The 12,447-nt window shown below is 40.7% G+C and overlaps 1 protein-coding gene across 2 annotated transcripts; it reads left to right on the top strand.

Annotated features, from left to right (window-relative positions):
- Positions 1 to 2,560: 2,560 nt before the first annotated feature.
- Positions 2,561 to 11,196, top strand: LOC104967888 (ER degradation-enhancing alpha-mannosidase-like protein 3). Of its 2 annotated transcripts, XM_010797424.1 has the most exons (21): positions 2,561 to 2,858; positions 2,979 to 3,414; positions 3,554 to 3,599; positions 4,500 to 4,600; positions 5,538 to 5,577; positions 5,711 to 5,823; positions 6,060 to 6,213; positions 6,411 to 6,545; positions 6,727 to 6,832; positions 7,226 to 7,323; positions 7,463 to 7,588; positions 7,690 to 7,773; positions 8,255 to 8,338; positions 8,435 to 8,559; positions 8,687 to 8,852; positions 9,105 to 9,262; positions 9,354 to 9,441; positions 9,582 to 9,755; positions 9,911 to 10,076; positions 10,208 to 10,399; positions 10,806 to 11,196. In XM_010797424.1, the coding sequence occupies exons 2-21, from the start codon at positions 3,320 to 3,322 to the stop codon at positions 11,060 to 11,062; spliced, it is 2,508 nt and encodes an 835-aa protein (XP_010795726.1). In that variant the 5' UTR covers positions 2,561 to 2,858; positions 2,979 to 3,319; the 3' UTR covers positions 11,063 to 11,196. The 2 variants fall into 2 exon arrangements, with proteins under 2 accessions (XP_010795726.1, XP_010795725.1); XM_010797423.1 differs by having other exon boundaries at positions 2,561 to 3,414.
- The last annotated feature ends 1,251 nt before the right edge of the window (positions 11,197 to 12,447 follow it).

Below are 12,447 nucleotides of genomic sequence, written 5' to 3'. Positions count from 1 at the left end.
CTTTCACATTATCATAGTGACATCCCATGTATATATTTCCAACTTTCAAATGGTTTCGTTGTGTATGTTTGTGTTACCTATATGAAAAATATAATATCATTTTCAAAATCTGTTTTTACGTTTTTTTATGATTTTGGGTCCAAAATGTTCATATAGTATCTCAAAATGAAATAAATAACTATCAGGTTATATAGGTGAGGTTATCCTTAAAAAAAAGATACCAAACATTGACATGCCAAACATTTCTTAATGGGGTTTAGTAAGACAGTATGCGAAAACGGCCAAATTAGCCCAGGACTCCAAAGGGTTAAACAACTGAACTGTTAAAACAACATCCATAAAATTCATCTGCTACTTAGTAATTATTTATCTATTTCTCTAATATATCATTCCAATAACTTGCATATAGACTCTTATTAATCCGTGTATCTACCGTCCAATTGTTTGTCTTTATTAAACACGTAAACGGAAGAGCGTCTGAGAGGCCTTTTTTCTTTTTTCTTTTTACCTTACTAAATGGTCAAATGGTCATTGGAGCGAGGGGCGGGGCAAAACTCACGGAAGTGATTTCAAAACAAAAGCACTCGTTAGCTAAAATCACACTTTGAATCACTACAGTATCCTGCTGAAGGACCGGTGATTATTATAAACAAGGGGAATTTAGCGATCACAACGAAAACGGCCGGCCAAGACACATATTGAGCCCAGCAAATTAATGTTATTAAGGGCTGTAAATATAATAAGCCTCTGTCTAAAATGGACAACATTGTAGGAGATATAAACTACACAGCGGTTCTGCACTGCGGTCACTCAGCCGTCTCTCGAGTTTGTTTTTTCAAATCAGCTGCTCTTCATTATTCCTGCTATATTTGACGAGTGATACAAATATTTGTTACCACAAGTTCTTAAGGAAACTGACACTGTTGGACTTTGTTCTAGTTTGACTTCTACCAGAAATAAAATGAAGAACTTTTACTGTGTACTTTGTGAGTAATCCTCTGTCAAAGTCCCCTCCATAGTTTTCCATGTTTTTCTGCTATATTTGATGAATGATAAAAATACCATTTTACCATTAGTTCTTAATGAAATTGATACTGTTTGACTTTGTATTAGCCTACTACTTACAATACATTGAAGTACTTTTAATGTGTATTTATTGAGAAATACTCAATCAAAGTCCCCCTGCTGAGAACAAAATTAAGCCACTTCTGCTAAGTTTGATGAGGGAATTCTTTTTTGTTGCCATTAGTTCTTCGGGAGATTGATCCTGTTGGACTCGTTACTAGTGAAACTACCCCCACAAGTACTATGAAGTACTTACTGTGTACTTTTCCAGTAATCCTTTGTCAATGTCCCCTCCTGAGAACAAGAATGCATGTTTTTCTGCTATTTTGAATAAGCGTTAAAAAACCTTTCTTCATGAGACTGATATTGTTGGACAGAGTATTTTAATAGGATGGTAGACTGCACACTGACACACTCTGTCACTCTTGCTGGCCTCTTATGATGCTGCTGTCTTTTAATATATGATTATTTCTCAGCTGCTAGTTCGTCACAGATTCTNAATAATCACCGTTCCTTCAGCAGGATACTGTAGTGATTCAAAGTGTGATTTTAGCAAACGAGTGCTCTTGTTTTGAAATCACTTCCGTGACTTTCGCCCCGCCCCTCGCTCCAATGACCATTTGACCATTTAGTAAGGTGAAAATTAAAAAGCAAAAAGGCCTCTCAGACGCACTTCCGTTTACGTGTTTAATAAAGAAAAACAATTGGACGGTAGATACACGGATTGCTTTGGCACACATATATCATGCGCGTAAAGCCAAATACATTTACTATTTATTTTACTTGTGCACAATATTCACCTCATTAATGGCTCTTTTAGTCTCAGCAAACGTATTAACACACAATCCTGCGTACTACACAATGTGGCAGGCAGATTCAAATTATTATCACTGATCAGAAACATATAAATGCATATATTGCAGGTGATGTATGGAAGTGACATACTGAGGTGAGGGGCAACTGCGACATCTTGTGGCAAACTATAGAGTAAGATGTAGCAGGCGCTCTTGTGCAATTGTGCCACGACCCATTTTCCCCATGCCTGGATTTGTGCAAAGTTTAATACAGCTTGAAAGAGCAGCTTATTATGGTCGTCTTTAGGCAATTCATTGTTGGATAAATAAAGTATTAGATTTCAATAGGACCATGATTGGACCCTAAAAATATACTACCGATCAGTAAGTTACTGGTGGTTTACTCACAAATCTGTCCTGTTGTATTTTGGTAATAGTGCCCTCAGTACAACCTGCAAGGGGACTTTCTTCCCTGTCTGGACCATGGATTTATAAATACGATGTCCTTTAAAATGTCAGGCTGAAACCATTCACCTCAAACTAATCTAAAGCGTCTATAAGCATGTTTATATAACTACTTTACGAGGGGCATCAGCTGAAAGCTAGACTTCGTAAACAGCAAAAGCATACGTGGTAGTGAAGCTTGCCTGAGTTTCTAAACTCAGGGCACAGTTACCCCCAGCTGACAGACCCGCAGCCGGGGGGCAGCACAACAGCCTGCCGTCCTTTGACAGCTCGGTCCGACGTCAGGCTACGGACGACGTGTCAACGACCATTTAACTCTATGACAGTCAGTTTACAATGCAAGTGAGCCATTTGACTTTAGAAAAGGCTCATGTTTAGCCATCTTTATTTATTTAGCTGTTATGCTTGTTAGCTTACTAGCTAGCTCTGTTAACGGTGAACCAGTTAGCAACCAGTTAGCTGGCTCGCAACAGGGATCCTCCCAGCACTGTGATGGATAGCAGTCGTTAGCTACACACTCTCACTATCAATTTGGTAAATATGTTCCTAATTTGAAATGTTTACATTTCTTGATTTAACAAAAAGTTTCCCGCCAGCCCTGTTTGGACTAACAAGCCAGTGTTTTGTGAACGGTTATGTTTGCTTGTCCTTAAGGCTGAGCTATAGCTAGCTGCCTCCATTGTTTACATGGAAACGGTCAGCTGAAGTGCACTGAGGGCATGTGGTGATCGTTACAATACTGGATCAACTACAGAAAAAAACAACGGGGACATATGGAAATGGGGCTGGGAGGTAGCTAACGTCAGCCAGACGTTAGCAAGATCTCTACAGTCTACTCTCCACCTGAATGAGGATGATCGGGGCTTTGAAGGAGGACTGCTGGACTGTTTGACTTTTTGTGGGCGGTGGACAAAGGACAGCAGTTTGTTTGTCCATATTGAAGTTGAAGCTGGAAAACGATTACAAGAGGTTTACAGGCAATACACTCTGCTGGGATGTTGCTGAAAACTCTACTGATCACCAGTTTTCTTGGCTGGGTGAAATGTCAAGACAGCCAGATCATGACACTAGAGGAGAAGACTGTCATCAGGTGAGGACATACAGACATGTATAACCCTGTTTAGATCTGTCTGTGAGTGAATGGCTTTGAAAGTCTCTTCTATATTGTGAAAAATTACAGTGTTCGTGCCATTTTCATTGCATGATTTTGTCCCTATTTCTTTTTGCAGGGACCAGATTCTCGAAATGTTTGATCACGCTTATGGGAGTTACATGGTAAGACTTGGATCGAATCATTGTATTACTGTTAAAGGGAAGTTATAAAAAGCTTGAATAAAGAAAACATTTATAGAAAAGCACTACTTTATTGTGTGAGAGTAACATGCTTTGGAGTTAGATTAAGGTCATTCTGTTTAGGAAAGCTTTAATCAGGGGCTGACAACGCAGTTGTGTCAGATTTTGTGAGATTGTGAAGAAAGCCAACATGCAGGATTATGTTGCAGCTGCAGTGTCAGAACATTCTGATTCAGTTTTGTGTCAGGGATTACACAGTTGTCTTCCTCGGGTCCTAATCAGGATTTTCCCTACAGAACGAAAGCAATGACAGCCAGCCAGAGATGATTGGGTCAGGGTTGGCTAGATCCATCAAGTGGTTCAAAGTTCAGGCAGAATTAGATATAGAGAATATGCTCCCAATAGGCTGCATGTTGACCCTCAAACTCAATGATTGGAAAGCTCAATTCAGTAGCCAGTAAAATGTAGGGCAAACGATGAGTGAAAAAAACCCTGACTTTAACAAAACATTTTTATGTTGAGCAACCAGTCATGCCAACATTAATTACACTGTAATCTGAGTTTTTCAATTATAACTGTATTGTAATATTATATTTTAACTGTACTATGTATTATTTTATTGACCTGTACTTAAATTATGTTTTACATATCTGGCATAATTAATCTCTTCTCTTTTCTGAGATTATTGTATTTGTATGCATGTTCCTTGTTGAAATACATAATAATGTACCAATAGTGACCCAGCGGTTGTGTTTAGCTTCAAGTTGCCAGGGGCTTTTCCCTCTTAAAGAATTTGCAACACTCCAGCCATCTTTTCCTAATGACACCTTACTGTTGGCTGCTTGATGAAGTTGAAGGCAGCTTTTGTTGTTTGTGTTTCAGAAAAATGCTTATCCAGCAGACGAGTTGATGCCTTTAAGCTGCCGGGGGAGAGTCCGGGGCCAGGAGCCCAACAGAGGGGATATAGACGACTCTTTGGGGAAGTAAGTTGGGTTACATTTCCTCAAGCTAACAAGCCATGTTCTTTTTAATCAATCAGTTTTTAGAACAAATCTATCCACTAAAGTTTATCATGTACTCTAACTGTCTGCAATGCCATATCTCTTTAGAGCTTTCTTCATAGAGATGTGCCACAGTTGCTTTTTAATCTCCTTGTTGATTGTAAAACTACCCAAATATGTGTGCTTGTTTCAAGTTAATATATATCTGTCCAGCCCTTTGCCTTCTTTCAAGATTCACTCACCACTGAGAATGTTAAAGAAAGCAATAGATTCTAAAAAGAAAAATACGCCTCGGGAGTTTCAGCAATTTTGAATCCACATTCCTATTTTAATTGTAGGACATCCAAATGTAAAGATTTGATCAAAGTCAAGTGAAGATTTAAGTGTTTCCCGTTATTATTATTTATACATTAAAAAGAACATACTATTTAAAAAAATAATTGATGCAGATTATTTATTTGGTGATAAATTACTGGATATGAAGTCCAAAATAAGTTTTCATGGGAGGAATTGGGTAAGTGGAATATAGATTCCACACAAAATGTGACATTTATGTAATTTCTTCTCATCCTAAAACAGTGTTTCACTTTTTCAAAGAAGAAAATGACTAATTTCATTTAGTAATACCATGCTGTTTCAGACAGACTTAATTCAACTTGGACTGTATGCCCCAGTTTCTCAGGAACACATGAATACGATACTCATTTCAGTCAATTACATTTACAGGATGGCAATAAGTCATGAACTTGCAGTGGAATACTTCCATTCATGCTCAAGCCAAGCTGCATAATATAATTTCACAGTTTATTCAACATGTTTGGCATTTATTAGTTAAAATTAGGCTAATTTAGTGGCAAAGTGGGACACCAGCTCCCCCGTGCTGACTCCCATCACAACATGTCTTCCTTCTTTTCCGCAGGTTTTCTCTCACACTGATAGACACACTGGATACCCTGGTGGTGAGTACTCCCTCCCTAGAAACATCAGAGTAGTTGGATTTCATTGAGTTTTGGAGTCTTATTTCTCGCCATGCTCTTGTTTTCTTCCTTGTCTTGACATGAGTTGTATCTGTTCCTGTCTGTGTGTGAGCAGGTGTTAAACAAGCTGGATGAGTTTGAGGATGCAGTGAGGAAGGTTGTGACGGATGTGCGGCTGGACAACGATGTGGTGGTGTCGGTGTTTGAGACCAACATCAGAGTTTTAGGGTATGAAACATGTCTTTTTAACTGTCTACATCCACTTCTTAGATTAGTCTTTACAACATCTGCGTGAAGCAGAATGTTTTGGATAATTATTCCTGATGTATAATTAAATCCCATATCACAATTACTGGTCAGAAATGTTGTGCTGTATATCATATTTCAACCTATTCACCCCAAACTCTTAAATGCAATTTTAAAAGGAAAACCTTCATTTCCTTGTTTCATGTAATTCTCCCCAGAGGGCTTTTGGGAGGCCACGTGATGGCCGACCTCCTACAGCAGCGCGGGGAGAGGATGCAGTGGTACCGCGATGAGCTTCTACACATGGCCAAAGAGCTGGGCCATCGATTACTGCCTGCCTTTAACACCACAAGTGGCCTACCTTACCCTAAGGTATTTCTAATGATACTGTTAAATATCACAAGTCTTATTCTAGATGTAGTTCATTGCAATCAGTGCACCACAGATGAACTGATTTGCATCATGGTGCTTATTTCGTAGGTAGCTAGTTTTTTTTTCAAGAGCTTCGAGTCGACAAAAATGTTCTACTAAAAGTGACAAGATTAATGTTTTATTTTCTGGTTTTCCAGGTGAATCTGCGGTATGGAGTCCTGAACCCCCTTTCACGCACAGGCACAGAATCGGACACCTGCACAGCGTGTGCTGGAACAATGATCCTGGAGTTTGCTGCTCTCAGCAGGCTGTCAGGGGAGTCTGTGTTTGAGGTATTATCTCACTCTGCCTCTATAGAGATGTTTTGTATTATTGTGTAACACGCCCTTTTTGTTGAAATAACTGAGACAAAAGAATAAAGTATAGGCGTTGAGGATGGATTAAAAATATGAATGATTGAACTGTTTCTACCATACGCATTTTAAACATGTGGGGCTTCTTATTGTTTCACAGGAACATGCGAGGAAGGCTCTGGATGTCCTCTGGCAGAGGAGACAGAAGGGAAGTGACCTAGTGGGGACTGTTATCAATATCCACAATGAAGAATGGGTCCGGAGAGGTGAGGCAATCATTTCCTTTAGACAAGAAATGAAAACTAGAACTTTAATTACTTTTACATCCACAAAATAGTTTGGATTTGCCCTAATTTCAAAACAACACAATTCCTACTTTCTTTTTGTTTACATGAATAATGAAGAGGAATATTTCACTTATATTCAGGGTTACATACAGCTGGTAGTAAACATAGCATGTCTCTTTATTCTCATTTTGAAAAGGTTAGAGTTGTGCTACATGCCTAAAAACCTGTTGATATCCAAGCCTTTTCTAATTTTTGAAGTCAATGTGTCAAACCAGAAATGTGCATATTAACAAAGTTAGTGAGGAATAAAAACATAAACCTATTCTACTGCTTTTTAAGTGAACCATAATTATTTCTCGTATGTGTTTGCAGAAAGCGGAGTCGGTGCTGGTATCGACTCGTACTATGAATATCTGATGAAGGCCTACATTCTTCTGGGAGACAATGTCTTCCTGGAGAGGTTTAACATTGTAAGTCCTCCATCACTGTACACCCACATAGAAATCTATACCCAGGCCTTTGGCGCCTGCTGTATTGTACTCCCTGCTGACACATAATTGGCCCTTTTGTCGGTGTTAATATATGTTTCATGATGTTTGTCTGTAACAGCACTACAGTGCCATTATGAAGTACATCAGTCAGCCCCCCCTGCTGCTCAACGTCCACATGCACAACCCCACTGTGAGCGTGCGCAGCTGGATGGACTCTCTCCTGGCTTTCTTCCCCGGCTTACAGGTCAGAGATCATCCATTAATCACATTTACCACCATTGAATCACAGAAGGGGTCCGTAGAACTGCACACGTGTCTCTGGAGTGACATTCATTTTTCACACAGGTTTTGAGAGGGGATCTGAAACCAGCTATTGAGACTCATGAAATGCTTTACCAAGTGACCAAACAACACAAGTTCCTTCCAGAGGTAAAGGATCTCTGCGCTTTTTGCTTAATTAACGGCATATAGTAGGTATACTATAAAGGTAACTAACTATGTATTAAACTGAACACAACAAGAGCTAAGAACAGTAACCAGATGGGAATGTCTGCTATTGGCTTTCTATTGAGTTGAATCAGACAATTTAAGGTACTTAAACATGATATGACATGACATATATTGCCTTTAAACATTCTTTCTCATTTCAACACTGCCTGCAATTACCCAATGTAAGTATAGATATTAAAAAACCTTACATTTTAATATAAAAAAAAACTCGACTTCTAAAAATGTATATCATATCACACATTTTCAGCACTCTAAGATATAGTTTTTATGTCTTGATATAACAGATAAAAAAATATCGAATGGAAATGTATTTATATCTTCTTTGTCCTATTGTATGAAATCTGTACTTTCTTAGAAGAGGCCTGTTTCACTTTTGCTTTCTCTGCTTAATCTCCTGCAGGCATTCACCTCAGAGTTCAGAGTTCATTGGGGCCAACACCTTCTGAGACCAGAGTTTGCAGAAAGCACCTACTACCTCTATAAGGTGACAGGGCAGTGCCATAAACAACTTAAATGACCTTTAAGTGGATGAAACTACTACACTTTGGCACTATATACACTCATATTTAAATGTCTGCAGGCCACTGGCGACCCCTACTACCTCAGAGTGGGACAGTCCATCGTGGAGAAGCTAAACGCCTACGCCAGGGTGCCTTGTGGGTTTGCTGCCGTGCAAGATGTCCGCACTGGGATGCATGAAGACAGGTAAACAAATGCCATTACACATGCTTCATATGTAATAGCAACTTTAGTTTGGTGTTAGCTGTTGTTATGGAAACTCAAAACATCTGTTATGAACATGCAATAACATCATATGTTTTCTGATGTGTAGGATGGACTCCTTCTTCCTGGCTGAGATGTTTAAATACCTGTACCTGCTGTTTTCGGAGAAGAGCCAGCTGCCGATCGATATCGACGACTACATTTTCACCACAGAGGCCCACCTACTCCCAGTGTCCCTCTCCATCACAAAGCCCCCCTATCAACGCAACCACACTGTAAGAATGATCAAGTTATATGAACACTAAAAATTACACCTCATATAGCTATTTTAAATTCTAAATATCTAATTTATACAAGTTGCTGGTAGATTCAATCATGACAAGGACATTTTAACTGTGTATGAATCAGTTATTATAGGAGTTAATGTCACAAGTAATTGAATAGTAGTTTTTATTTATTGTCCTAAGCAATACTGTTTATTGTTGACAACTACTGTGAACTGAGCAGCTGTCGGTCCTGTTCCTCAGGAGACTGTTCCTCTTTCCCAAGAAGAAGACCTGTTCACACACTCCTGCCCCAGCATGGAGACGTTATTCCCCAACAACCCCTCGTTTGCTAAAACCATCCGGGACAGCTACAAGTACCTCACCGGGGTGGGACGAGCCGTCCACCCTGTACCTGTCAGGTTTGGGACTTTTTAAAGTGAAATCCTCAGTGAAAACGTTTTTTACCTTGATTACTTTGAGTGTTAACTTATGTGTGTTTTTACTTTACAGGGAAATTGACCTCCCGTTCCATGACAATGGGATGGAACCAGTAGAGTTCTTGAAAAGCATGGGCATTTCTCTCACCCCGCTTAATGAGGTAATGGGAGGAGACAGTGTTCGAATGGTATTTCGTATAGACCTCAAAAACGTTATGTTATGAAAGCAAAACATATTCTTGGCATTATAAGAAAACACAGAATTTCCTTGGGAGAGTTTCTAAATATGAATCCCTTTCAGGACCATAAAGGCGTTTACCTGGTCAAACTTGTAGCAGAGGTGAGCCAAGCACTGGAGGAAGAGGAGGTGGTGCCCCATGTTGTTCAGCTCATATCCCCCCCATTTCTGGGTAGGACAGTCATCACAGCGGGACCTGCCAAGTTTGGGATGGACCTAACCAAGCAGGAGCACGGGGTGAGCTTCTAGTCACTATAATAAGATGTATAAAAGGGAAAATGGCAAGCAAGATCAAAATACAAACCACTTACTGCCGTGCAGCCAAAGAGACAGAGATGTAAATTTTAAAAAAAACTACAAATAACATGCAATAACATACTCTTTTTCCTCAGGTGAAGGGCAGCATAGCGAAAGCCTCCCCCTACACTGCATGTGTGCCAGTAGATAATGCAGCGCAGCTTAAAGGGCATATTGCCGTGGCGCTGCGTGGGGACTGCATGTTCGCTGTGAAGGCTCGTCATCTGCAGGAAGCAGGAGCCATAGGAGTCATCTTTATAGGTGGGGACAAATACCAGATTACCACATATATTCTTTAAGTCCACCTCAAAGGTAATAGTGGCTATTAAATACTGACTTGGTCCTCAAAAAGACACCATCGTTCAAATTGCTCCCTTATTCTTTTTCCTCAGACCACCATGAGGGAAGCAACAGTCAGGATACGCCCCTCTTCCAAATGGTTGGAGACGGCGACTCCACTGAAGATCTCACCCTGCCTTTAGTCTTCCTCTTCAGCCAGGAGGGGGCCGTACTCACATCCGCTCTGAAGGAGAATCACAATGTGGATGTGCTGCTGCTGCCCAAAGAGAGGCAGCTGGGACATGGTGAGGAGCATGGAGACAGATATTATAACAGTCAAAATACATTGGTCATTCTTAAAGCAACACTTCAAGCAACAAGGAGAAATATGCAAAGACCTGTTTGAGTCTTAATAGCTATTAAGGCCAAAGATCGCCATTTCTAGTAGTCAATCTATAGGTCTGAGCTAGTTCTGGTTAGCCATTTTTATACGTTTTCATGGAAAAGGTCAATAGTTCTGATATATTTTCCCGGGCTTGAACTCTAGTGAGAAGGATGGGAGGAAGATTAAAGAATAAAAAATGTATACTTTCCTACTTTAACAAGATTCAGAAGGAGCACTGCTATCCCAGCTAACACAATTACATCAAATCTTAATTCCTCTCGGTGGTCTTGTTCTAATTTTGCATATCATTGGCCCTCATTGTGCAGGTAAGACAGAAAAACCTGCCGGCATGAACATCAAACTCCGCCTGGCAGAGGAGGGGGAGCTGGAGGACGGAGCAGCCAGAGGGCCCACCCTGGAGTTTGTCTTGGAGAAAGATGGGATGATTCTTAAGGAAGTGGAGCAAGAAGCACAACACAAACAATTCTGCATAGAAGCCACAGAGGAGGACAGAACTGAACCATATTCAGCAGATTCCTCTCAAAACACAAACTCAAACAGCGCTCCAGACGCAGAGCCTTGAAGACTGCTGATCCAGAAGCAGTTTCCTAACACTGATCTCTCGTCAGTTTCTCAGAGCCCCTCACTGCCCTACACAGAGCCCGAACTGACCCCGCCTGCATGTTTACAGAGGAGAGTAAAGCAGTGTGACGGCCATCTTCTCTTCCTGTCGTGACTTTGAAACCTAAATATGGTTTATCACACAGAGAGACAACGTGGGGCTTTTATTTTATGTGGTGCAGATCTCTCTGGAATGAGGGATGAAATTAGACTAAAATTGGTAATTTAAGGCCAAAAGCTGTAGGTTAGGATGCCTGTAGTGTTGCTATTGTAGGCACATACAGTACATGGTGGTTGTGATGCTAATGACACGTAAATAATAGAGTAAAATTACTTCAGTTTAGAGGGAAATATAGATAAGGCCAAAATGCACTTAGCTAGGTTTTTTTATGAAATGCAGTTGTTTTTTTAGTGCACCTTTTCACTTCGATGACTACTGTTAAATATTCAGTGGTGGAGTATTACCTGGCCACTAGGTGGTGTTAGCTGCCGTAGATGCTCAATAGGCGCGTTCACACCGCAGTACTTTTCCCACAAAGGTTCATGAGAACACCGGAATAAGTCCCTGAGGGAGGATTAGGCAAATGAAGCCGCTGTCGTCACTTCTTCTTCTTCTTCTGCTTTGGGTTTACTGGCAGACCGCAAACAACTTCACGGCGTATACTGCCACCCGGAGTCCCCGGCCGGAAGTCCCCGGAGTTGGGGAAGGCTTCAGTAGCAGCTGCTGGGAGTCCCAGCAGCTTCTGCTGAAGCCTTCAGCGTAAATCGCCAGAACGCCGACACCTCCTCATCTCCACCGCTCCCATATTTTCTTTTGTGTTGCCATAAGTTAGTCTCTCTGCGTTTCTGCGCTGGGCTAATGCTAACGCTAATAATGCAATGCAAGGATAATAAAATGGCGGCTTCACAAAACTTTTTGGGAGTTTTACGGGGCGTGGTTTGCATTCCGCCCAGCCAATCAGACATATAGGAACCTTTTTCTCCCACGGAAGTACCTGCTCTCTAGCCTGTCTCTAGCAGGGACTGAAAAGGGGGTGAAAAGGTTCTCATGAACTAATTTTAGTTCCGGCTCTTTTTGGTGTGAACGCGACATTTCGGAACTATATCGGAACTAAAGTGGGAAAAGTACTGCGGTGTGAACGCGGTTTATAATACAATAATAGATGAACTGGGGCCAATTTGGGACGTTTATTTTTTATTGTGTACTTTTAAGCAACTTCAGGGAATTTAAAGAGTGAATGCAATTTGCCAGGTTGACCTATTGATGGTGTGTGTGTGTGTGTGTGTGTGTGTGTGTGTGTGTGTGTGTGTGTGTGTGTGTGTGTGTGTGTGTGTGTGTGTGTGTGT

This window comes from Notothenia coriiceps, unplaced genomic scaffold, assembly GCF_000735185.1.
Source record: "Notothenia coriiceps isolate Sejong01 unplaced genomic scaffold, NC01 NC01_scaffold00037939, whole genome shotgun sequence".
Lineage (NCBI taxonomy): Eukaryota > Metazoa > Chordata > Actinopteri > Perciformes > Nototheniidae > Notothenia > Notothenia coriiceps.
This window is presented reverse-complemented; position numbering and strand designations above follow the sequence as displayed.